Raw genomic sequence first — 27,811 nt, 5'->3', positions numbered from 1 at the left:
TTGGCCAGGAACTAGAAAATCATCACTTAACATGACTTTCCAAAGCACAGCCTTAGGCCCACTCATTGATTCCAGGTGGGATTTGAGGAGCAGGAAATGCTGTTGCCACCCATGTTAATGTCTGCTTTAACATGTGCCTATGTTGCAATACATGTCTTTCCTCTCAATTAAGATAACTGTCACCAGTGACTTTCCTTGGCTTCTTTGAGTTATTGGACCTTTTCTTTTTTCTGAATCGATAGCAGTAATCTTCTCATCGGTCCATAGGAGCTTCCATTATACTTGGTTCAGAATCTAAGTCTCCTATTGCAGCATGCATGCCCTAACAAAAGAAAACATCCATTCTTACAAAAAAAAAAAAAAAAAGACTTTATTTTAATTGTATCTTCTCTCCAATGTTTTTCTGATCTACAATCATAATTTCATTCTCAAGCTAAACTAAATTAACCTTTCTCTGATTGCTGTGGCCAGCATGATATCTCCATGAACCAATAATTATGTTCCTTTTTTCCCTGTGGTGTTTGAAAATAAGCTTTTGCTCAGATAAATAGTGCTTTAACACTGATTGTGACACGTACTATGCTTGGCACTGAGGGCACAGAGATTGATAACATAATGTCCCTGTACTAAGAAAATTCTGCACTTGAGGGGCAGAGAAGACAGACACCTAAAGAGATCATTCCATTTCACATGATAAGTCCCTGTATAGAGGGAGGCGTAGAATGTAGTGGAGCCCAGAAGAAAGGGTTTCAAGGATAGATTTTGAAGGTAAGGTACATGACCCAAGTCTTGAGAGCCACACAAGTATTAACCAGATAGAGAGGGTTGAAAACAAGAGGCCACAGCACAGACAGATGCATGACACTGTGTGGTCTCAGGCATGAGCTGAGAGCTGGTTATATCTTCTCTAGGAAGTGTTATAGCCATGGAGAAGAAAGTTTCAGACACAAGAGAGGTGGAAGCCAGGAGACGAAATCATAAAACAATATCAGTTATTCAGATGAGAAGTGGTAGGAACCTGAACCAGGGTAATTGAAATGAAAATGGAAAGAATGAGACAAATTCCAGAAGCAGTTTGGACATAGGACAAAAAGACAAGTGACACTGAATGTGGGGGAAGGGAAATGGGAGGTTGTCAAGCCCTGGAGGACAGTGATAGGGGACACGGGAAGAGGACACACTTGTGAAGAAAGCAGATGTTTGCTTTGGATGTTAATATGTTTTCTCACTATTAGGACACCTATGTAAAGATATCAAGCATGATGTTTAAAGTTTTTAAAACCTGAATTTGGAGTTCAGGAGCAAGGTGAGGACTAGAGAGGATTTCATGTTTATATGGATATCTATATATGTATTTTTGTGGTCATCTGTATAGAGGGACAGCCCAAGCCAAGAGAAAAATGTGTCAACTAAAGCAAGAGTGTAGGGCAAAGAGAGGGGAAGGGTGAGAACAGCTGTGTCAAGGAACCTCTGCATGTCACAGGAGAGCAGCGAAGTGCCGGTTACTCTTTCTTAGCACATCATGAATGGCTCATCACTCAGGACATGATGTCAGTGGCCATGAGAGGACAAATTCATCCAGGTGCAGCCTGAGCTCTGGGCTGCATGAGTATGGGCATCTCTCACTCAGTCTTTGCCAGGTGACCATTAAAATTATTTAAGCAGTAAAAAGCTATACACATTGAAAAACCCACATGACAGGAGAAATTAATGAAGAGTGCTAGTGACATGCAAGAAGCTTTGAAGAATTTTTGCTAAATATAGTTTGATGGGACCCCTCCCTAAGACAACTTGAAAACCTTCCTGAGAAATAGCATTATTTGCGAGTAAGTGCATGAGAGCTAACAGAATGTCACTAACATCCCTTGATTAGAAGGACAGGGAAAAGAAGAAAGAGCCCTAGAGCTGGTGAGAAGCAGATCACTTGACCTCCATTCTGTCACTGCCATGCAGCAGCATTTGAAAGCAGCAGCGCTGGGGAGCCGCGGCGGGGGCGGGGGAGGTCTACGTTTCATGCAGCGGCAACAAGCAGGAAGCTGAAAAGGGAATAGCCCTGGGAAAAAGGCCAGACCATCCCCAACTTGTACTTGGCTTGAAGACTAAATCACAAAGGAGCCAAATGCCCAGAGTTGGCCCCATTGCAATGGCTTTTCCAAATAAAATAAGAAATGATGTGGTGATGAAGTTCTCCTGCTGGGACTGTCCACAGTTTCAGTTCCTTCCCTGCTGAATCCTTGAGCTGGTATTGCAGATTTAGTTTAACGACTAACACCAGTTTAAAATCTCTCAAGGAGAATTCTAGTAGAAACTGAGTGGAACGTGAATGCAACCAAAAAGGGTCTGTCCAATCTGTTCCTGAACAGTTTTATATCACATCATTCGAGAATAAGGGCACAGAAAATATAAAATAACATGGGAGGTATGAAAAGGATGTGTATTGAGGTGGTAACAAACATTTAAGATATAGAAGATGCTGCTGGGATAGAATGTTCTTCAGAAAACAAATTTTTTAGAAAACATCTGCTTTGTGTTCTCACCATTGAAAGAAATTTGAAGTATGTGAAATCGGACATAAATTGAAAAGTATCTGGCTAAGAAGCAAGCAGAAATAATAAGGGAATTGAATGCAATAAGGAAAGATAAGAAAACTAAAAGTGCCCTGCCAAAACACAAATCTACATGAAAAGTAGAAAGAACAGACTCCATCCAGTCTGAAGTCTAGTACTAATGTGAACAAAAAACTTGAAAAGTTATTCCAGAGAAAATAAAGAGGTAAAAAACCATAAGAAAGCTAATTAGTAAAAATGAATTAGAGAGCTGACATACGGATCCCTGAGCCATCCCAATAAATAAAACAGTACATGAAACATGGTAAGTGCTCAGTAAACATATGCTGAATGAACAAATGATATCCCCATAAAAGAGGCCACTGAAAAATATTCATAAACAGTAACCAAAGTAGTAACAAAACCGCACCGAGCTGAAGAAAGGCCTGAGTCTACGGATCAAAAGAACTTTACTGAGTACCATGCAAAATTAACAAAGAGAGAAGCACCTCACCACAGCTTCACGGAATTTTAACATTTCAAAAATAAAGAAAATATCCCAAAAGCAGAGAAGCAGACAAAAAACAAGCTGTTTTCAGAGAAAGAAAAACTAATCTTAGATTAGTTGTCCCTAAGACATTGAATGCCACAGGATAGTGGAACAACGTCTACAGGATTTTGAAGACACAATTCTTCTGACCCAAGAATTCTGTGCACAGCCGAAGTACAAAGGCACAGATATGTGCAGATATTCAGAGGCTTAAAATGTCTTTTAAGTACCCTTTCAAAAAATAACTTTGAAATAAATATATGTATTTGTGTAAATACTCTAGTCAATTAAGAGAGGAATCAAAATTCCTTAAGAATGTGAACCTTGTGATATGAAAGGACCAGCAATGAGCATTAGAAGCAGTTCAACAAAAAATCAGATCTAAATAATTGTGGTAAATGTATTTTTTTAAAACTCAAATTATCAAGAATCTTTTCTTAAAGGTATACAATATTAAAAATTGTGAATTTAATAATAAACAGGGTCTAAATTCTCACATTATTTTTAAAATCAAAAATCAAGAAGACTTTTGGTTAGTTCTGTTGGTTTTGGTTAGTTAAATTGGGGAGGAATAGAAGAAAGTAAAAGTGCAACAATTTTTGTTACATATGGGAGAGGCAAATCAAATACCCTCACTCCTGAAAATTATTAGAGAAATGTAAGTTCCATCATGATTTTTAAAGAGATGGCCAGACACTGCCAGGAGTTGAGAGGATTTGCTTGTGGATTGGGTGTGGGAAAGGGAGTCAAAGATGACTCCCTGGGGTGGGGCCTGAACAACTGGAAGAGTGGGGTTGCCTGCTCCCCTTCACTGAGATGGGGGAGGACTTAGAGGGAACAGATTTTCTAGGGTGGAATCCAGGGTTTAGTTTTAAACTTGTTAAGTATAATATGCCTGTTATGTTTGTACACCAAGATGTGCAGTTCCCAGCTCCTTTAAATTACAAAATATTTAATTCTTGAAGGAAAGACCTGAAATAATTTTAGTTCATTAAAAGTGACTGTAGATAGTATAAGTGTCATTCAACATAATGATTTAGTTCCACATCAGCATCCAAGAATCTCATTCTCTTCTGATGAGAATTGCTATAGATGATTCACCATTTTCCCTTGCAATGAGATAGTAGTTCAAGAAACAGCACTCCCTTGGAATAAGGTACATATCTCCTCTTTTCTTTCACTATTTAGAGCACCTAGGAACCTACACAGATATTTAGTAAAATACTTTTAATGACTATGTCAATATGTTGAGAACCACAAAATAAAATTTTGTGTGACTTCCACTGATTAATAATTTATTATATTTTAAATTTTATATAAAAGTTTTCCTTAACCCAGTAATTATTTGTTTGAGTCATACAGATTCACAGCATGAAAATATGTTAGTTGAGCATGAAAAGATGTTAAAATAATGGGAGCTAATGTTTAATAAGAGAATCACTGTTCACAGGTATCCTCTAACATCATTTACAGTTATTCCTTTACCCAACAAATATTTCTTGATGATCTTTTGTAGACTTTATTCTGTAGAATGTATACACTCTCTATAAAAATTACTACTTAAGTCTTTCTAATCTATTCATTAAATAAATCCTGAAGGAATAATATAAAATTGGCTTGATTATAGAGTTTGTAGGTTAAAAAAAAAGTCTTGATTAATCATAACCCAAATAAGTAAAGACATAAGATTAATCAGAATGATATCAGTGCCGAAATCACAAGACAAAGTGTCACAAACCACAAGATGATTGGTTTTTGTCAAGTTTATTTATTTTAATGTCTTTAGTGCTATAGATATGTATGTGTGTCTGGGTATGTGTACGTACTTTCTGGTTAACCAAGTATTTCCTGGAAAATGAATTAACTAGAATACATCATTCTCTGAGTATTTCAGTCAGTCTAAGTATTCTTTATGTGAAAATAATAAAATCATATTTCTTTTTCAGAACATCTGTAATATAGACTTTTCACTAATGCAACCTCACTTTATATATAATGAACTCTCATTAGTGTGAATTTATATATAATACAAAACAGAGGGACAAATTTACAGGGATACTTTACTGCATGCAATAGGAATATATAACAAAGAACATGTTTGGCTTTTTATTATAAACAAAAGCATATATTTAAATGCAGTAGGAACTTACTATTTCAAGAAGTATTTCACTAAGTCTCATAAAATACAAAAACCTTTATGTACATAGTCCAAAACAGTAAATATTTTTATTCAGCCTTCAGTAACTTTCTAAAGAGCTCCCCCTCCAGCCCATTGCCCCCAAGAACATTCTGACAGGCCTCTTCCTGTTTTAAGTTTCCAAGTGTTCGTGGGCTGGCTAGAGGATAGAAAATAAAAATTTCTACCCATATTTATCTGCAAGTTACGTACTTGAAAACTAATGAACAGTGCTACTATTATAAAAGTGTCTTTGTGCCTAATAGTTTTGACTCAAAAGGCTGATACATATGTTTTCCTCTCAAAAACAAAAACTACTGGTTCATGCTCCTAAAAATATCAATGACAAGCAGTACTAAAAGTAATTTATTTATTTTCAAATAAAAATAAAAATGGAGTATACTAGACACTCAAAGAATGGCTAAAAAATTTTTTTAATCTGTCAATATCAAGTGTTGGTTAGGATAGAAGCAAAAGAAACCCTCATACTCTGCTCACAGGAATGTGAATTGGGAAAACCACTTTGGAAAACTGTTTATCAGTATACACTAAAGCTGGACATATGCAAACTCTGTGACCCGGCCTTTCCACCCAATGAAATATGCACATACCTGCTCCAAAAGACATGTTCTGTTATGGTGGCATTATTCATTATAGCCCCACACTGAAATCAACAGAATTATAGAATGGGTAAATGGTGACAAAGTCACACAATGGAATACTGTTGCAGCACGAGAGAGAATAAAGTCCTGCCACACACAACGTGGGTAACTCACAGAGATAATGTTGAGCCACACAAGCCAGAAACAAAAAAGTATATATTGTATGATTCCATATTTATAAAGTTCAGAAACAGGCAAACTTAATCTATAGTAATAGAGATCAGTATAGGGGTTACCTTTGGCAGCAAGAAGGTAACGTCCAGAATGGGACACTGGGAGGCTTAGGCGGTATGGATGATTAAGATTGTGTGTTCCATGGACACAGGGAGGGGAGCACTATACACTGGGGTCTGTTGGGGGGGAGTGGGGGGGACAGCAGGGGGGGTGGGGAGTTGGGGAGGGATAGCACGGGGAGAAATGCCAGATATAGGTGAAGGGGAGGAAGGCAGCAAATCACACTGCCACGTATGCACCTATGCAACAACCTTGCATGTTTTTCACATGTACTCCAAAACCTAAAATGCAATAAAAAAAAAAAAAAGAATGAACAGATAGGAATTCTCGGCAAAGCAATGGAAGCTATAAAAACAATGAACATTCTAGAACTCTAAAAGTACTACATTTGAAATAAAAATATTATTGAATGGATTTAAAGATTGAATCCTGCAGAATAAAGTCAGATAAATGAAAAAAAAAAAAAAAGATTGTGTGTTCACTTTGTAAAAGTACATTCTTAAGATTTGTACTTTATTACAAGTACTTAAACTTGAAAAGCTAACCCCCAAAAAGGAAGAAAAAGGTAGCATATTTATTGGAAAAGGTGTGTCTCTTTCCCTCATTCTCACTGCAAATTTTACCAAGTCCTTTTCTTTTATTGGCATATGCAATAGAAACAATCTTCAAGCTAGAGAGTACGGGAGATAATCACTATGGGAAAAGAAGCAACATCAGCACAAGAAAATTAAGACCTAAAATCCCTGGATTCTTACATGATGGTGAATATAAACTAAAAGTTACATGTTTTACTTAATTACATTACATATCACAGAAAATTTAACAGCTTTCCTTGAATTTTTTGACAGGACCTGACTAATAGTCCTTCATGGTACTTGAATCAGTCTTCCCAACTTCTAGTTTTAAGCATTCTGTCATCTATTTCATGAAATTTAGGGATTTCTCCCACCTTAACTGCATGGCCTGGGACCTGCAGTCCTCTATGCATTTGTCTTCCTAACAAATTTAAATCCAAATGCCTCCCCTTGGAGGAATCTTGCGTTTGTAAGTCTTACTGAAAGTGTGGTCATTTCTGCAGCAAAGAATCTTGCCCTTCGCTTACGGTGTATTTGCATCCTAATGCTCCATTTCTTTGCTCATTATTCTTATGTTCTATGTAGCGTAATGTTTTTGGATCATTTAAAATAATAATTAGGAATTTTAACTGAAGTTAAAAACAAACCTGAGCTATCAATGGAAATGATTCCGTGAGCTGATGCCTGCTATGCTCTGCCAACTTCAGCTGTGTGTCCTCCAGCTACAGCAGCCAGGTCACAATTAGTCCCTCTACCTGTCATCTTGCCAAGTTTTTGTTGTTGTTGTTGTTTTTGCCATCAACTATAAGATATATTCTGGTTTTAGAAACACCAAAATAAAGAGGACAATGGAATTATTAGTTAGAATTTGAGCATTTTCTATTTTCTCTATGGTAAGATGGTGGGGTTTAAATTTATTTTTGCTGCATTTGTGACTGCATTAGAAATCACACAAATTAGCTCACATTCATAATCCCAGCACTTTGGGAGGCTGAGGTGGGAGGGTTGCCTGGGGCCAGGAGTTTAAGACCAACCTAGGCGATACAGCAAGACCTCAACTTGACAAAAATTTAAAAATAAATAACCAGGTGTGGTGGTATGTGCCTGTAGTCTCAGCTACTCAGGAGGCTGAGGTGGTAAAATCACTAGAGCCCAGGAGTTAAAGGGAGCAGTGAGCTATGATTGTTCCACTGCACTCCAGCCTGGGTGTCAGAGTCAGACCTTGTCTCAAAAAAAATAACCAAAAATTATAAAAATGACAATCTGTAGCCACTGCAGTGGCTCTTTACATAGTAAAAGCATCACTGGTTAATAGAACCATGTAGCAGCTAATGGGATTGGGTAAGGAGTCTTCAGGGTCATTGTCTTATCAATGTATTTATGAAAACTTGGAAAATCAATGCTTAGTGATTACAGTGGCATGGCCGATAAGTAATATGTCATATAATTTCATTCCAGTTCTAATCCTGCATTTCTCTTAAACCTGGCTCAAGAATCCAAGTTCCATCCCACTTTAATGGCTGCTAACCACTGCTACCATGTTCTGTTTTACTTCTTTCAGTGCTAGTTTTCCCAGTCTAGACTATTCTGTAAGAGTCTGTCCTTATCTATGAAAGCCACTAGAACCCAGTGCTCTGCAGCTTGGTACCTCCAAGAGTTGTAGAATGTGAGGATCAAAGGTACATAAATGGTCACCCACAGTAGCATTTCCCAGGATAAATTATCAGCGAAGCCTAAGGATTATCCACACCAGAGACCAGAAATGCTAGGAAAGGAGAGATAAGAGCTAAGTCCCAATCACTGGGGCAGGGAGGGAGCCTGAAAAGGACTGTGCTGTGTGGTCAGGGTTGTCTGTCTGATTCATACATAGACCAATAGGAAAGGATTCTAGAAGACTGTGCACATTTCTTCCTCATGCTACCCGTAGCTGTGTATCTGATCAAGTTTTACATGCCAGCTATGCTCCAGTGTGCCCCATTTTCCTGAGAGATCATGGGATTCTTGCCAAGAACATAATCTGGAAAGAACATTCTCCCAAGGGTTGCATAACTGCTAGTCTTAGAAGTAACTGCCCACCAAAATTAATAATCTATATTCTGGTGATGTTTACATTAATATATCGATATTCAAAAATGGTAATTTTGCTCCTGTTTCCAGCAAGGGTATCAGGAACAAGAAAACAATATATTCTGTAATACCCAGAGTTATATCATGTGGAGCTTCTTTGTGTAATGGCGGACCTGGCCCGAAGACAGACACCAGATGCCTGAGGCTTAGTGGCTTTGTATTTCCAATGACAGTGCTATCACATAGTCACCTCCCATGAAACACTGATGGAAACATGCTTAACTTAAAGTGGACTTAGTTATCCATATGCGTTTCATCCACTGCGATAAATAATAGTATCAGCTGACATAGCTCACCAGGCTCTTTCTTAGCTGATTCCAAGTAAGAGATTTCGTTAATCTTTACAATAATTTACTAAAGTAGAGACTAGTGTTATCTTCATTTTAGAGATGAAGAAACAGAGATGCAGACGGGTTAAGTAGTTTGCCTCAGATCAGATATTGGACAGTGGTGAAAGAACAATTAGAACCGGACTGACTCTGGAACACATGATCTTAACTACTACTCAATTTTGCATGCACAAAAACATCTTAGCTATTCTTCCTACTCATTAATGTGAATATAGTCATTGGCTGTAATAAGCATATGCCTTGATTAGGATACTATAATTCTTTATCATTTTATCTACCATAAAATTAGCCTTTCTGGCATAATTATAAGTTATTATAGCAAAATATGATGTGGAAAACCTTTTAGAAAAGTAATCCAGAAGATTTCTGAAAATAGATAATCAGAAAGACGTGTGGGGAACAAAATGTTCACATACTATGGTTTTCAGCTGTTTCCATTTGCACACTAAGTCACAGAGAACTTGAGTAACAAACTCTTTTCCAGAAGGTAGAATTCTAAAGGTCACACTTTCTCTGGGCTTGCAGACAATGTTAACAAGTTCAAGCCGATTATTTTGCTAACTAATAAATTTTTGAGAAGCACTGTGACTGAAAACCCGTAACAAATGCATCCCCATGATATTTCCAGATATTGAACATCTCTCCAGGGACTCATTTGCATACCATCTTTCATTCATTTTATTGTTCCATATGTTAAAACAATTAAAACAGACAAAATTCACACAAAGGGCATTTCTTTGTCAGGAGAGCAGAAACCAGTTCATTTATGCAACTGTGTTCATGCAGAACCATCACCTACTGAAAAGATCCCAGGTGTGTTTCCTGTTATTCATGCACAACATGTGTCACAGACCCTGCAGAACTAATGAAAATAAGGCTTTGTGTGTGTATGTGTGTCTTTTGTAGGCTAAAGGTAAAGAAAGACAGTGGCTAAGACATCAAGCTACTGGGGAACTAGATGACGCCAAGATCATCGATGGGCTAACCGGAGAAAAAGCCATCTACAAACGTCGGGGTGAGCTGGAGCCGCAAGTAAGTCATGGTAAACTGCTAGCCTCAGCTCTGTATAGTCCGGCCTTCTTTACAGAAATTTGATTCTTGAGTTGTGTCAAAATATCACAAATCCCGAATATGGAAACCAAGGAAAGCATTGTGTTAAAAAAAAGAAGAAAGACCCCGTAAGTATTATACTATTATTCAACTCAAGGTCCCAGCAAGAAACGTAAGTCATGTTCAAATTAGGTAACTTAAAAAATAGCCAATACAAAGACTATTTACAAAATAAGAGTGGGGTTTAGGAAAATCAAAAAGTAAACAGTGCAGTAATCCAGGGATAGCAACAGCAGGAATCTGACTCACCCGGGCAGAATGAGAGAGAAGTTCCTGGAACCTGGAGAAGGCAGTTGATGGAGCGGCGGCCTTCAGTAGAAGGGGAGCCAGGCCATGGGCAATGGCACAGAGGGGGCCGAGGGAACAAATACCCCACCCTCAACCCTGACCTCCATCAATGCCTCTCATGGGCAGAACCCCCTGGAAGCCAGCATCCAAGAGGGCAGCTGATGTGGTCATAGGGGGCAAGGGAAATCTTCCCCTTCCCCCTCTGAAGGTTCTCTGAAAATCACCGCACAAAAGGCACATTAATAGGAAAAGAGGCATACAAATGTATTAATGTGCACCGGGGTGAAACCAAGGGTGAGTCACCCTCCACGCAGTGAGGTCCAGATGCTTATGTACCCTTCTGAAGGGAAAAGGATATGGAGAAGTGGAGGTGGTTTTAGGCAGTAGTAAATGGTTGTAGGACAATTCAGTGGGCCTGAAGAACACATAGTGGCCTGGAGCAGAGTCTGCCGGGCCCATAGAGCAATAGTTTGTGACAGAAGTCTGTCCAGGTGTGTTGACAGACTTTAGCCTTTCTTCCTGTGATATGAGTTCAGTTGATGAAAATTCAGGAAAGGGCCCAGAGTAATCCTTTTCTTCTTTGGCACTCTGAACTTTAGGCAGTTAAAGAAACTTCAGAGAACAACTTATCTGGTGTTTTGTGGCGAGAGGAAGGAAGGTCAGAGAGACCTTGATGCTGCGTCTTCAGTTCAGCATGTCCAAGCACCCTATTTAGTGGGTATCGATTTCTGAGCTCCAATAGAGTCCATACAGATCAACTCTCAGGACCCAGAGCAGGTGCCCTGGATGGGAAAGTGAAGACACCTGGTGTGTCTGTGAAGCCTAGAGAAATTTTCAAGTGAAAGCAATAGAACAATCTTGGTGATTACTGTTCTGTTGCTTTAAAGATCTATGTCCATCATATAACTGAAAAAAATACAGAAAACAAGGAAGTCTCCCTTAAATAACTATAATTATAATTATAGTAATATTAGACAGCCATACATTTAAAATATTTGCAATGTAATAGCAAAACAAAATGGGGACAGGATGAAATATTGAGTCTCTTGGCGAGCTCTGTGATCTCCTGTATTCCTGAATAACCAGAATTGCTGAGTAGCCACCAAGAGCTGGGGGTGCAGGGACTGGTAGGGGGAAGGGAGAGTCATTCTTTTTAAATGTTTATTTAGAGAGGATCTGGTGGTGATTTGGGGAGTTCTTATTTCTGGGTCGTTGGTATGAGTCAACAACTGCTTTCTTTACTGAATCATTGTGGTCAACAAATGTGTTTGGATACATCTGAAATTGTGAGTAGTCATGGAGCATATGTATAAGTGTTCTTAATTTGGTCAGACTCAACAGTTTTTAAGAAATATGTTGAATTTGCCTCAAACCAGTACACTCTCAATACCCACTGTGTTTTCTTGAAATTACTAACTTTGCTCATTATTTTTTATACATGTCAGCAAATATTTAATAACAGAATAATCTGAAATTTTTCTTCTTCCTTTTTTTTTTTTCTAGAGACAGGGTCTTGCTCTGTTGCCCAGGCTTTAGTGCAGTGCTACAATCATAGCCCACTACAGCCTCAAACTACTGGGCTCAAGTGATCCTCTCAGCTTAGCCTCCCCAATAGCTGGGACTATAGGCACAGAGCACCATCCCAGCTGACTTGTGTATTCTTTATAGAGATGTGTTGCCCAGGCTGGTATTGAACTCCTGGCCTCAAGCAATTCTCCCACCTTGGCCTCCCAAAGCACTGGGATTACAGGCATGAGCCACTGCATGCAGTCTTCTTCCTTTTTCTTGTCAGCAAAACTAACAAAGTTTTTTTAAAAATCTGCATATTGGTAGTCATGGGTCTAAAATCAAACTTAATTTTGTGGTTTTAATTAACAATTGTTTCTAGATAGCAATTTGATGCCACTTTTATGCTTTCAAACTGCCAAGAAAAGAAAAGCATTAATTCAGTGATATAGAAGGAAGAGAAGATGTGCAGCTTACTAAACACAAAAGACATTTTTTAAATCCTTTCCTTAAGTTCTTTGCCAGACCCCCATCATATAACTTTGGTTTAGGAATCTGACATTACTTGTGGCCTATGTGGAGAATAATTTTTGGTCACTCCCCAACAGGTACAAGTAAAATTGATGTGGGCTTCCCTCCAAAGTAACACAAACTCTTGCTAGAGTTACTGACTCTAAAGCATGAAGTGAAAATGACATGCCATTATTATTTTTAAGTCATTATATTATTTTTAAGGCATCAACTTCAGTAAGTCAACTTTACTACAGTGAGCTTTGAAAGGACTAGATTCCAAAGGAAAATCTCTTCCACGCGGCCCCAACTATCAGCACAAGTCTGAAATTCTGTTTACTGCAATACAACTCATAGACGCCTTGCTACCTGCCAGGACAGACTTATGCAGGGCTGAGCCTATGGCTGGTCTGCCCATCTCAGGGCTGGCACACTGGGGCTTCTGTGAGATCCCCAAGACAGCCACCAGGGGAAGTTTGTCAGTTCACAAATGGCTTTTCTGTTATTCCTTCCCTCAGCTTGGCAGCCCACAACAGAAACCCAAGCGTCTGCGCCTGGTGGTGGATGTGTCTGGTAGCATGTACCGCTTCAACGGGGTGGATGGCCGGCTCGAGCGCTCAATGGAGGCTGTATGTATGGTCATGGAAGCCTTTGAGAACTATGAGGAGAAGTTCAAGGTAATGACATGAATTAAAAATAATGAGAGGTGTCATTGACCACAATGATGGATAGGTGGATTCAGACTCCATCCAGAATGAATGAAAATATTCATCCTCTCACCAGCACATTCATCAGTGCAGAGAAAGTGAAGCCTTTGTTTTATCTGCACTAGTAATTGTAAAATAATGCCATAATTGAAAAGACTGATTACTACAGAAGAAATGCTGCAGCCATGATGCTAGAAAAAAGTTAGCTACTTAGAAGCAAATGTCTGTTCCCAGACTCCTCAGGGCCTCCTGTCCTTATCCCAGTTCCCCAAACCCACTCACTCTTGCCCCATTACTAGCCAAGCAGCCTTCCAAAGTTTGAGTCCACCCTAAAAGCCTCAAATCATGTTCCCTTTCCATGTGGGCAAGGGTTATACAGTCATTGGTGTCTCCCCAGCTGACAATGATAATGATTATCCCAGAAGAAAAGCAGCCTTCCATTTCAACTGTTTCCAATTTGCTGTTCTTAGTTTGCTGTACACCCTCCATTTCAGAAGTCCGAGCATGGAGAAGTGATTCCCAATGCTGCTGTGTCACTGCTTGATATGAGCCTATTAACCCTCTCTTAATCAGCTACAGAGAGCACCTGCACTTCTGGCCCTTACCAGAGCAAACAACCTTGAATTCATTCACATGCCACATAATTGTTATCAGAAGTTCAATCGTGAGAAATGGTACATGTGCTGACATGCGTGAAGGGCGTACGGTCCATAGATAGACTGGATTTTATTATGGATCAAACATGTCCTTCAGAAATCAGCGATCTTAGATTGCTGTTAGGTTTGACATCCCACATGCACCCCAAGATCGCTTCCCTAAGCTGTGTCTCTGTGTTATGAGGTATGCAACAAGAAATAGATTGATGAAACCCATCACTTCATTTACTTTAGGCCTAATATTAAGAATGCTGCCCCCCTGAATTTCCCAGGGCCCCTTGTGTGAAGCTCTACGTGAGAAATTCCTTTTAGAATTAAGTGGAAGAAGAAGGACAGCTTCAGCTAATGAATGCTGTGGGTTGCTGGACTCTGTACAAAGTACAGGATATGAATACAAATAAGACATGGACTTTCTTAATTTTTTTTTTTTTTTTTTTTTTTTGAGACGGAGTTTCGCTCGTGATACCCAGGCTGGAGCGCAATGGCGCGATCTCGGCTCACCGCAATCTCCGCCTCCTGGGTTCAGGCAATTCTCCTGCCTCAGCCTCCTGAGTAGCTGGGATTACAGGCACGCGCCACCGTGCCCAGCTAATTTTTTTGTATTAGTAGAGACGGGGTTTCACCATGTTGACCAAGATGGTCTCGATCTCTTGACCTCGTGATCCACCCGCCTCGGCCTCCCAAAGTGCTGGGATTACAGGCTTGAGCCACCGCGCCCGGCCAAGACATGGACTTTCACTGTGGGGAGTAGCTTTGTTTCCCTTGAAGAACTGAAATGCGTTTCCACTTGTGATTAGTGAAAGCCGTGGAGCTACTTAAGATTCCATCTTGGTTTTAGTTGCCGGGAAGCTCAGATCCAAAATCAAAGATCAGCTATGGCAATTTTGTTATGTCTCATGGCTTGCAGACCAGTGTTCAGCTTTTTCCTTTTCTTCACCCTTGCTCCCTTCAGATATGTTTTCCTTGATTTTTGTTTTTTATGCTTTATGGGTTTATAGAAAATATTTTTTAAAAAATATTTTAGGTCCTTTCTAGTATGAGATATAGTTCTTAAATCACTTGGACCATTGATGACTAAAGAATAGTAGATATCTATTGTATCAGCATAAATACCCACATCCCACCTAATGTTTTAAAACCTTTGAGTGTTGCTAATATTTGGATCAGCCCATCCTCCTGTTTTATGGATCTTGAATTTCTGTGTTCCTCAGCTCTCTTTGAGCTATAGGGAGATTTTAACCCAATATAGACCATAGCAAATATACTACTATTAAAATTGGCAGATTCATAGTTATCTTGAATAAAATCTCCTGTTAGAAATTGGATTTCTACATTTTTGGTAGCAGAATTGCTCTGACATGTGAAACTACTACTTTCAAGTTTTTAGAAAGAAAATGTATTAGGAATTAACCAGCAAGTTGGTTGACACAGCTACCTCCACAGGACTGGGCAAAGGATGAGACAGAAGAAAGAAAATGGCAAAGCTACTAGTATTCAGGGAGCCATTTTAATGCTTCCAGGGAGGTGGTATGATTGTTGCACAGCAGACTGAGTATTTCATTGCATTTCACGCAGACAAGCATATAGAGAGATCTCCATTTGTTCAGTTCTCACTTATGAAAGCCTATAATATGGAAGAACTATTAATGAAATAACTTGTCACACACAAAAAAGGAATAATATCAAGGAAATGAGCATTGCACAAGATGTTGTTTCATTTTTTTTTTATTGACAGTTACAAACCAAACTGTTGGCATATGACCTGCTGGATGTCAGTTAAATTCCACAAAACTTCCAACGTTGCCTGAGCACTTCCTAAGAGTAGATCACTTGCTGGGTAGCCCAGTGAGGGAGATGATGGAAACTACTCATTCTGATAGAAGGTTTGGGGAGCAATGTGTGAACAGAGCGTACTTCACACACGCCTCTGTGGGCATCATCCCCAAAACAGCATTTTGCAAGTACTCTCTTCAGTTGCTACAATAGTGTAAAGAATTTCCTCAGTCTTTATCAGCACAACCACAGATATATTGAGAAGACAACCGTAGTAACATCTGACTGAAAAATCCAAGTGAAATTGTAGCAAGACACCAAGATAAAGTAAATTTTTCAGGGCTTGAAGTCATTTTCTATGCCATTAAATTCTTAATGGGAAGAACATTTAATAGTTTCAGTCCCATCACATTCACTACAGTTCCATTAGTGCTTAGACCATAGAAAGTCTTAAGAAACCAGTGTAATAAAATCTTTTCAACCAAAGGAAGACACTTTAAAACATCACAAAACAAGCTCTTTGAGCCTCTTTCAGAAAAATTGGTACTTGGGTGAGTGTCTGGAGGGACAAGGTGGACCCGGCAAGGTGTATGCTCCTGTTCCTGCAAACTCCTTATCATGTCCACAGACGTTAGAACTGGGGTCACCTCGGAAGCCATTTACTCCACTGTCCTCATTCCACAGACAGAAACCCCAGGCCCAGACACAGTAGAACTTTCCCCGAAGTCAGAAGGCTAGCAGGAGACAGTAGCATAGAGCCCAGGAATCTGTTTGTTTTCCAACTTTTTTTGTTTGGTTTTATTTTTAAACTTTCTCCTTTATTTCCCAACTTTTTAATTTGAAAATTTTCAAACCTACAAAAAAGTTGAAAGAAAAGTAAAACTCATGCGCCCTCACTTAGGTTCACTGATTGTTACTGTTTTGCCTCACTTGCTTTATGTTTTTCTCCAAATATTTACAGTGCTCTCTCCACTCCCCTCTAAATCATTTGAAAGTAAATTATAGCAGCATAATGCTTTACCTCTGAATACTTCATTATATGTCTCCTAAGAATAAGGACATTCTGTAATATAACTTCAGTACCATTATCACGCCTAAGAAAATTATCAGTAATCCCATAATATCTTATAATATCCAACTCAAATTTAATTTTCTCAGTTGTCCCAAAAGTATCTTTTATAATTGTCCCCTCTCTGCTGCCCACCTAGGGTCCAAAGTCCACACCTTACTTTGCCTCTTTTAGTCTGCAACAGCCACCTCTCCTACCACTGCATTTTTTTTTTAACTTTTCATGACAGTCACTCTTATGAGGGTCCAGGCTAGTTGTCTTATAGACTGTTTCCTTTCTCTTCTTTTTTTTTGAGATGGAGTCTGCTCTGTCACCCAGGCTGGAGTGCAGTAGTGTGATCTCGGCTCACTGCAGCCTCTGCCTCCCAGGTTCAAGTGATTCTCCTGACTCAGCCTCCTGAGTAGCTGGAACTACAGGCACGCACCACCACGCCTGACTAATTTTTGTATTTTTAGTGTGATGGGGTTTCACCACATTGGCCAGGCTGGTCTTGAACTGTTGACCTCATGATCCACCCGCCTCAGCCTCCCAAAGTGCTGGGATTACAGGCATGGGCCACCGTGCCTGGCCCTAGACTGTTTCTTTCTTTTTTTTTTTAATTTTATTTATTCATTTATTTTAAAGATAAATATTTAAATAAATATTTTAAATATTTATTTATTTATTTATTTTCACATGGTGGCCAGGCTGGTCTTGAACTCCTGACCTCAGGTGATCCACTCACCTCGGCCTCCCAAAGTGCTAGAATTACAGGTGTGAGCCACTGCGCCTGGCCTTTCTTTTCATTTTTATTTTTTTAAGATGGGGTAGACTTTCTTATACTGGGTTTGTCTGGTTGCTTTTTCATGGTGCCATTTAACTTGTCCCAATATTCGCTGTATTTCCAAAACTCCTAACAGGCCTTTTCTCCATATGGGACACATTGGAGACGGTGTCATCTTCCTACCACCTCTGCCAAAGTGTCTGAGATTTAAGTACCCACAAGTCACCCAATCTCTGCTAGGGCTCCCCAGGCCAATGTGCAGGGCAGGAAGGAGGTAGGATGGAGCTCTTTACATTCTATAAGAGGTGTTTCTATTTATAATTACAGTTGTCCCTTGGTATCTATGAGGGGTTGGATCCAGGACCCCTCTCAGATACTAAAACCTGTGGATGCTCAAGTCTTCCAGTTGACCTTCCTCTCCATGGGCTCCACATCTGCATATACAAAGGGCTGACTGTAAATGTTTAGGGGTATAGGTAATGGGTGCATATAGCACAAAGTGTAAGAGGTACAAAAGGAGGAAGAGTGAAGAGTAAGCCTCTTCCCACCCCACCCCCGTCTCAGCTCCCAGCTCCTCTCTCCAGTGGCAACCACTGTTAGTGGAATTACTGGTCTCTTCTCAGAGATATTTGATGCACATACATTCAGTGGCTGTGTACCATTGCATTCTGTTCTGTATCTTTATGTTATATGATCATATTCTACTGAATACTTTCATTTTCTCATTTGGGAAAGGCATAAAAGGAATAGGAATAACTAACAAAAGGATTTAATTTACTCAGAAAATAGAAAATTATGCATGAACAGAAGACAGTTTGAGGAGCTCCTAGAGATAAATGTATATTCCATAGCCCAGAATGGCATTCACACATGGGATCAATAGGAATTCAACAGTATGATCTGAGACTCCCCAGCCCCCAGTTCCAGACAGTTCTTAACATTGTCTTCCTGCAGTCATACCTCAGTTGTAAAGGTGTCTAGTCTGTATTTGCTTTGAAACCTTCAGAAGCCACTGGCCCAGTCTGTGATCTGGATGCTCTCCATCTCTCTTGGCATCTGCTTTGTGTTTTGCTTGGCTTGGGCGTAGCTCCTGAGCCGTGGGTCATTACTGTCTAGGTCCCAGAGGCTCATGTGGAGTCAGCCTCCATTTTTTATTCCACGTTGTCATGACCTGTGCCAAACCACAGGGACCCTAGAGCAAGAATTACTGAGAAGAAAAGGTAATTCAGTGGCAAGACACATCTCTAAGCCATTTGGAGTGTTTAAAGTTTCTCATAATTTCTCTACCAACTGAATTCAGCTATTCCCAGGAATAACATTCACAATAGATCACTGAAGACTAGAGCTCCATCATTTGCTCATAATCAGCATAAGCTCCTCTACTCTTCTAGTCAGCATCATTCTGAATGTTCATGTAGCTCTTCAAATTAAAGTGAAAAGTGGAATAGTACTGTTTGTGGGAACCATTGTCTTTTCATCAGGAAGCATTTTTTCTTAACTTTCATTCCAATTTGTTCCTCATGTTTTCTCCAAGCCCCTGGGAATGTTTTCACTGTAATCTTGAAATAGACCTCCTTTTCAAAGGCTCTTAATGGCTTAATTTTTTTTTTAAAGCAATAATACCAAAGTTAGGTAACTATTTCTCCATTAGGCACTCAAATAATGGCACCAGAAAAGAGATTTATTTCCTTATTCAGAAGTTACACTTTGAAAAAAAAAAAAGAAAGAAACTCAAACTTATTATTTCTGTGAAGGCATATAAACCATATTCTAGGACAGTGATTTTCTAACCATGTAACAAGAACTTTTGAAGGATTTGGGGGTGGGGAGGTGAGTAGGCAGCACTTTTTGCCCCATCCCCAATTCAACTACAATTTCGCATGTATCGATAGTGTATGAAGTTTCATAAGCTGAGCTTTTGTGCAGTATTTCATTTGAAGGAAGGGTTTCACTGCCAACAAATTTTTAAAGGAAAGAAATAATTAGAAACCCATTATGTTAGGGATCACGTACTGGATTATTATTTCTCACAGGCTCTGAGGGCTTTCTTTCTGGAAAAGGTGCTATTGACCCTCAGATTGAGATGATTCACTCCTCCCTTGACAGAAGAAAACAAGGCATTAGGTGTTCCTAAATCTAAGAGAAGCAGGCTTGTTCATTACAGTTCTTAAACATACCATTAAATTTATACAGAATTTTGGGGGGTAGGTGTGACCTTGGAAATTATTTTCACCAACCTTTTTGTTTTACAGAAGAGAAAACGAAGATTGAAAGAGCTTCAATGCTTTGCCCAAGGTCACACAATTACAGTGCAAAGCCAGCACTTCTGACTTCCACTTCAGGCCTCTTAGTTGATGCTTCATCCCTGTTTCTTACAGCCATTTTATTTCTGTTCAATTGAGTTTTTTAAAACTGTGATTCAGGAGCAAATGTATTATTTATGTAAGGTACTCTGTCTTCTCCTACCCTTGGCACCTCACCATGCAAGGGAGGTATAAAAGACAAACTTCTCAAAGATACCTTCGTCAGAAAGGCTGAGTTAACTCCCAAAAGGAAGTGAAAACATGTGACTCACAAATCAGCATCTGTCAGGGAAATTTCTTCTATCAAGGACTTAATTTAGTGTCTATAATTAACCTCTTTCCAGTACCTCAGGAATGTTTCACAAGTTTAGAAATGGAGACTAGTCATCCTATCAGTTTAGGCTGTGAATAAATTCTTATTGCTACATGGAGATTGGACTAAAGGAGTACATACTTTTCTGAGTCCATTCTAAGTTAAACGAGAATTCAGAATTAATTCAACTGTTGATGTGGCCAACCCAACCATTCAAAAACTTAAGTCGAGATGGGAGAGGAGAGTAGCTGGGGAAGTAGTTATTTCTCTGCAGTGAAAACACTGGGCTGGGCACAGGGCTCATGCCTATAATTCCAGCACATTGGGAGGCCAGGGCAGGTGGATTGCTTGAGCCCAGGAGTTCAAAACCAGCATGTGCAACATAGCAAGACCCTGCCTCTACAAAAAAATACAAAAATTAGCCACGTGTGGCAGTGCATGCATGTGGTCCCAGCTACTTGGAAGGCTGAAATGAGAGGATTGCTTAAGCCTGGGAGGTTGAGGCCGCAGTTAGCTGTGATTGCACCAGTGCATTCCAGTCTGGACAACGAGCAAGACCCTGTCTCAAAAGAAAAACAAAAAATAAAAACAAATAACAAAATTGGATTTAGAGTCAGAGCACCTAGGGTTTAAGCAACCCTAGATCTACGTTCTTAAGAACGTCTGTTAGTCTCTCTAAGCATCAATTTCTTCATTTGTGATATAAGGATAACACTTACCCCAAAGGTTGTAGAGAAAATCAAAATGAGATGAGATATATGGAAGTCTTTTGTAAACTGTAACAAACTACAAAGTCATTAAGTGTATTGTCCTACCCTTTCAATGACCCTGGGAGGTGGTAAGACAGATTTTATCCCATGTTGTCAGAGAGGTTAAATGATTTACAGGCATACAGTGTTAGAAACGTTCTAAGCCAGCAGTTACAAGGTAGAAACAAGGTTTAGAGAGGTTAAGTGATTTGCTGTAAGTCAGAAAGCTTGTTAACGTCAGAGCCAAGTCTAGAATCCTTGACCTTTCAGGACATTATTCTTTTCACATTGACGTACATTATATGAAGAAAGGTTAGCCAGCTAATGCTCTAGGTTATTAGCTAACTAACACTAGGGTTCCTCTGGCATTTCTCTTGATTTTTGAAATAACATGTTTATCTTCTGATCCTTTGTAGCTCATAGTTAGTGGCACCATCTGAGAACGGTGTATTTACATTTCTAGAAGTAATTTTCGTAAATAGCCTTAGATGACTGTCTCATAGCTACTTATAATGTGGCTGTATAATAAAGCATAGCGGCTCCTAAAGCCAGCAAATGGTTGGCCATCCTAATAGAAATTTACACATAAATCTTATTCATAAAAATACTAACGCACTTTGTTCTAAGCGTTCTAAACATTACAAATCATCCTTCCTATTTGATGATAAATCGTGTCTTTGATAAACATTTCAGCATTTGTTTTTATTTGTTATACTTTTCTCTAAGTGAACAACACTTCCCAAAGAGCATTTAAACAGATTTCTAAAGCAAAAAAGTATTTAAATTGGTCCTCTGCAGTTGAGGCTTTTTTTTATTACTGTTGTTTAATATTTATGTTAAATGTTAATCATGAGACTGCACGGGGTTTTCAGGGATGCTCTGAAAAGTGGAGAAATTGTGATCATAAACATTTTGAGCTACTCAGAAAAAGTTCTGATCTAAGTGTCACTGGTAATGACAGTGGGGAACTTGTTTATTGCCTCTTGTGGTTCTTCCATGGAAGCATGCTCAGGGCCCTGTCAAGCTGGATTTCACAGTGATCATCACAGAAACCAGATCAGGTGAATAGCAGATTTAGGAGTTAGGGAATGGAAATGAATGACAGTATGCATCTTTTCCATTAATCCAGACAATTTTAAGGATTAGCCAATTACTGTTTGTAAAACCTGTTGGCATCCTTGGATAGCAAATACTAGATATTTTGGTGGAGAAGTATTGCTAGTAATGGAAGCTTAATATAATCTGTAATAACACCAGGGAATGGTCCACATTTGGATGTACTTTAGATTTCTCCCAAGCATTTTATTGACTTTGGGCACAGAATAATCCTCAAGCGCATCTGGAAGATGAGAAACCAGGGCCTGCAAACTATTTTATAAGCCCCATCCTGTCGCTTATGTGTCTTCTCAAGCCTTTGCAGTACTCACGAGGCACAGACAAAGGCTGGTCTTTCTGCAAATAATACTTTCCTTACCACAAATAAAGAAGAGATGAGAAAGAAAAGGGAAGGGAAAAAAAGAAGATAGAAAGGGAAAAAGGAAGAAAATGAAGTATGCAATCCACCTTTCTTTGTCTCATTTGCATAGAAAAGTATAGTATACTTTTTTCTCCTGGCATATATCAATCACTCAATCAAGTGATGGATGGTTGCTAAAATATTTTTGAAGGTTTTAGTCAGCCAGTATCTTGTTTTAATAAAGACCAGCTAAAAACTATTTGTTGACTGCTGTTTGACCAGTCACATTGACTCTGACAGACCACATGATCAAAGATTTCTATAGTCTCATTCACTGTCATCTAATTAGAAAGAACTCTAGCCATCAGTTAGAAGAGAGGGAAAAGTTAAACACATTCATAGCCCTCTTACCTCAGCCCAATATGAGAAACCTAGCTCTGTGTCAGGGAACTGATCTTATTACTTCATGTATAAGATCCTGTTTAACAGATTACTTCACCAGCCCATAATGAAAGCAACCTGCCTGGCACCTTCTCAAGAGAACTTTCCTCTCTTGGCTACAAACAGTTCCTGCCATGACCATTGTCAAATCAGTCAGGGCTCCCTGGAGTATGCTTCCATGGAAGGATTAGGCCAGCTCTCTCCACATCTGTGCCAATCCTACCACTGAACCCTTAGTCAGGCCTATGCTGAAACCAGAAATTTCCTATCTGAGCAATTTCTAACTGCTTTTAGCTTTCAGTTTTTATTTGGTACCTTTTCACTCTATTAATAGCAAACTATACTAAGGAGAATTTTTTTTCTTATATGGAATGTATTATATCGTTAGAAAGCATTTATTGTCAACTTATTCAACACATTGATAAATTTCCTTCACTCTTCTTTTATATTTGAACAAGGCACAGAATAATCTCCCACCCCCTCCCATGGTCCCACTCTGGCCCTCCTCTGACCATGCGCTCCCATGAGGTGAGGTGTCTATAAGGCCAAAAGGCCTTTAAAGCCTGTTTCTAGATCATGTTCCTGGTACCTGGGGCCCCAAACTGTCCTCATCAAATGACCCCAAGCCTGCTTCCAGGTCCTGCATGGGCCTCTTTCCTAGGGCAGACTGGCCAATGGTGTGGGCACACCAAGGTCTGAGAGGTGGGCAAGGGGTAGCTGTTGGTTATGGTGGAGTGATGGAGTGTGGATTTGAACACTGGGTGACCACACACCTGCATTTGAGGTACCTCATGCGGTGGGACAGAGCCAGCTACAAGAGAAGGGCATGGGCTACGGGCCAGGGGCCAGTACTGCCCATGTGGTCATGTCTAGCACAGAACTTCCAGGAACCCAAGTATTTGAAATTTGGCCCTGGCTTTTCAGGTTATTATAGCGTACATTTTATCAAAGTAGGAGGACATATTTTATTGAACAGTTGGTAGCCTGATGTGTAGCTTTTACATATTTAGACATCATATATGGGCCTCCATTTATTCCCTCCTGGGGAGAACTGCTAGGTCTTCACCCCCAGCCACATCTCTCTCCCAGGACACAAGTTCAGCATGTCTATAATGGGACTCATCTTCCCCAGGAAACCCCTTTTCTGACTTCCTATTTTTGCATAATAACAATTTCAGCCAAATTTTTTCTGTTTCTTTCTATTTAAAGCACAGTACTTTCAGTTATGTTATTGATTGTTTTCCGTCAGCTAGCATGGGCTAACCACCATTTATCCCATGATTGCTGAGGGGGAAAAATTGTATTCCAGCTTCAAACAGCTTATTTGTAGAAGAATGTAGCCCAAATGCAAAGGGAAAGCTTCTTATGGCCCCAACTTGATTGCAAACTCTTACATGTGCTGGGCACTCTCTTAGATTCTAGAAATTCAAAGAGAAGTAAGCTGTGGCCTCACCTTCAAAGAAGTCACCATTTTAAAAGGAACAGTCATGAAAAGAAATAACTGCATTGCTCTACAACACGCAGAGGAGTATTTTGCACATGGTATGTGCAACTCAAAGTTGGAGGGAACCACCTCACCCCAATTATAGTTTACCTCAGACCCCAGACTTTTTCTTCAGATTCTGTAGAAGGGTTGCACTTGACTCCCAGCTCTAGCCTTTCTCAATAAACAGGAGTTTCTCATGTACATAGTGAGATTAGGGAATTAAGCACACATTCATCTCACTGCATTTCTTTATGGCCATATGTTGAGCAACTTTGGACAATAACAGTCCTAAGAGTTGAACATTAAAGATCTAATGACTCTTCTTTTGTGGAGAAAAATTTGTAACTTTCTGGTTCTCTTGCATATAGTATGACATCATTGGACACTCTGGAGATGGCTACAACATTGGCCTGGTTCCAACTAACAAAATCCCCAAGGACAATAAGCAAAGACTAGAAATTCTGAAGGTAAGTACGTTTTATTACCTCTGTATTATGAAAGCTTCTATCAGATTAGGTAAAGACTAAAAAGATTCATTGAAGAAATAGTAGATATACAGGAAAGAAAAAAACTGTTACACAGACATTCAGGCATTGAACTGAAAAAACACCCATCACACCTAAAATCATTTTCTCCACCATACAAAATTTAAAATTTGTTCCCTACATATTTTTAGAGCACTTGCTATTAGATTGAGATTCTACATCCTGGGCCCCCTTATATGTCCTATATAGTTCTTTTCAGCCCCTACATGTGCAGTAGAAGGAAAAAAAAAAGACCCCTTTTAAAATTTGTTTTTTATTTCAGTAGTTTTGGGGGTACAGGTGGTTTTAGGTTATGAATTCTTTAGTCGTGAATTTTGAGACAGTATACCCGTTACCTGAGCAGTATATACTGCATCCAATATGTGGTCTTTGATCCCTCATGCCCCTGAGAACCCCCCCACCTTAGTCCCAAACGTTCCTTATATCACTGTTTGTTTTCGTGTCCTCATAGCTTAGCTGCCACTTACAAGTGAGAACAAACAGTATTTGGTTTTCCATTCCTGAGTTACTTCACTTAGAATAATGACCTCCAGCTCCACCTGAGTTGCTGCAAATACCATTATTTTATTCAGTTTTATGACTGAATAGTTTTCTGTGGTGTATATATATCACATTTTCTTTTTCACTTATAGGTTGACGGGCACTTAGGTTGGTTCCATATCTTTGCAATTGCTAATTGTGCTGCTATAAACGTATGTGTATGTGTCTTTTTCATGTTAATATTAATGACTTCTTTTCCTTTGGGTAGATATCCAGTAGTGGGACTGCTGGATCGAATGGTAGACCTACTTTCGTTCTTTCAGGACTCTCCACACTGTTTTCTGTAGTGGTTGTACTAGATTACATTCCCACCAGCAGTGTAACTGTTGTCTTTTCACCACATACACACCAACATCTATCAACTTTTTACCTTTTTGGCTATTCTTGCAGGAGTAAGGTGGTATCTCATTATGGTTTTAATTTGCATTTCCCTGATGATTACTGATGTTGAACATTTTTACATGTTTGTTGGCTGTTTGCATATATTCTTTTGAGAAATGTCTATTCATATCCTTTGCTGACTTTTTGTTGGGATTATTTGGTTTTTTTCTTGCTGATTAGTTTGAGTTCCTTCTAGATTCTGGATACTAGTCTTTTGTCGGATGCATAGTTGGTGAAGACTTTCTCCCACTCTGTGGGTTGTCTGTTTACTCTGATGATTATTTATTTTGCTGTGCGGAAGCTTTTTAGTTTAATTAGATACCATTTATTAATTTTTGTTTTTGTTGCATTTGCTTTTGGGATCTTAGTCATGAATTGTTTGCCTAAGCCAATATCCAGAAGAGTTTTCCCAATGTTATCTTCTAAAATTTTTATGGTTTCAGGTCTTAAATTTAAGTCTTTGATTCATCTTGAGTTGATTTTGTATGAGAGGTGGAGATCCAGTTTCATTCTTCTACATGTGGATTGCCAGCTTTCCCAGCAACATTTATTAAATAGGGTGTCCTTTCCTCAGTTTATGTTTTTGTATGCTTTGTCAAAGATCAGTTGACTGTAAGTATTTGGCTTTATTGCTGGGTTCTCTATTCTGTTTCATTGGTCTACATGCCTACTTTTATGCCAGTACCATGCTGTTTTGGTAACTACAGCCTTAGTAGAATTTAAAGTCCAGTAATGTGATGCCTCCAGATTTGTTCCTTTTGCTTACTATTTCTTTGGCTATCTGGGCTCTTTTTTGGTTCCATGTGAATTTTAGGATTGTTTTCTCAAAAATCATGATGGTATTTTGAAGGGAATTACATTGAACCTGTAGATACTGATTCTCCTCATCTAGGAGCATGGGATGTTTTCATTTGTTTGTGTCATCTATGATTTCTTTCATCAGTGTTTTGTAGTTTTCCTTGTAAAGTTCTTTCACCTCCTTAGTTAAGCATATTCCTAGGGTTTTGTGTGTGTGCAGCTATTGCAAAAGAGATTTAGTTTGATTTAGTTTAATTCAAATTTAGCTATTGTAAAAGAGATTTAGTTTAATTGATTTGATTCTCAGCTTGGTCATTGCTGGCATATAGCAGTGCTACTGATTTGTGTATATTGATTTTGTAATCTGAGACTTTACTGAATTCGTTTATCAGATTTTAGGGTTTTCTAGGTACAGAGTCATGTCATTGTTGAGCAGAATGACCACTTTTAGAATACTCTCTGTCCCCGATTTTATGTAGAATTTGATTTCACACACGTAAGTCTGCAATAGAAACCTATCCATCACGATTTTAAGTAAATTTCCTCCATTGCTGTTGATGTGAATACAATGTTTTAGTATTATAACTTTGTTTATTGGAAACTCAACCCATTCCTTGTTTTCCTCCTGTGTCATCTTCATCCTCCAGTGTGATACCAAGTTTTATATTTTCTTTTATTTTCTCACTTTAAGTGGAAGCTTGCATTTTAAAACTAAGTACCTACTGTAATAGTTTTGGAATGATTTCTATATCTAATGAAATTCTATGCCAGATACAAATATCACTGTATACTGTTGTCACTCAAATATGCAAATTAAATAGAACTAACTTAGAACTTACTACTCATGGGTAATAATTGGTATGTATGCATTCTCATGGTCAATAGAAAAATAATCATATTTGTTAAAAAAGAAGTTTCTCATCCATGGCTTTTGTGTGACTTCTCTTGCCTCCAGACAATGCATGCCCACTCTCAATTCTGCATGAGTGGGGACCACACATTAGAAGGGACAGAACATGCTATCAAGGAAATTGTCAAAGAAGAGGCCGATGAGTACTTTGTCATAGTCCTGAGTGATGCGAATCTGTCACGATATGGAATACATCCTGCTAAGTTTGCTCAAATCCTCACAAGAGACCCTCAAGTAAATGCTTTTGCCATTTTTATTGGATCTTTAGGTGATCAAGCAACCAGGTA

At 39.0% G+C, this 27,811-nt stretch overlaps 1 protein-coding gene across 1 annotated transcript in view; it reads left to right on the top strand.

Annotated features, from left to right (window-relative positions):
• Nucleotides 1-27,811, top strand: part of VWA8 (von Willebrand factor A domain containing 8) — a 421,567-nt gene that overhangs the window by 352,600 nt on the left and 41,156 nt on the right. The window contains exons 41-44 of the mRNA XM_012476777.2: nucleotides 10,127-10,252; nucleotides 13,153-13,311; nucleotides 24,719-24,817; nucleotides 27,570-27,808. Of these exons, the coding sequence (XP_012332200.2) occupies nucleotides 10,127-10,252; nucleotides 13,153-13,311; nucleotides 24,719-24,817; nucleotides 27,570-27,808 (623 nt within the window). The remainder of the gene's footprint in view (nucleotides 1-10,126; nucleotides 10,253-13,152; nucleotides 13,312-24,718; nucleotides 24,818-27,569; nucleotides 27,809-27,811) is intronic.

Source organism: Aotus nancymaae, unplaced genomic scaffold, assembly GCF_030222135.1.
Source record: "Aotus nancymaae isolate 86718 unplaced genomic scaffold, 86718_ANA_hifiasm-v0.15.2.pri h1tg000043l, whole genome shotgun sequence".
In the NCBI taxonomy this organism is placed as follows: Eukaryota; Metazoa; Chordata; class Mammalia; order Primates; family Aotidae; genus Aotus; species Aotus nancymaae.
The sequence above is the reverse complement of the archived record's forward strand: the minus strand, read 5'-3'. Positions and strand labels throughout refer to the sequence as shown.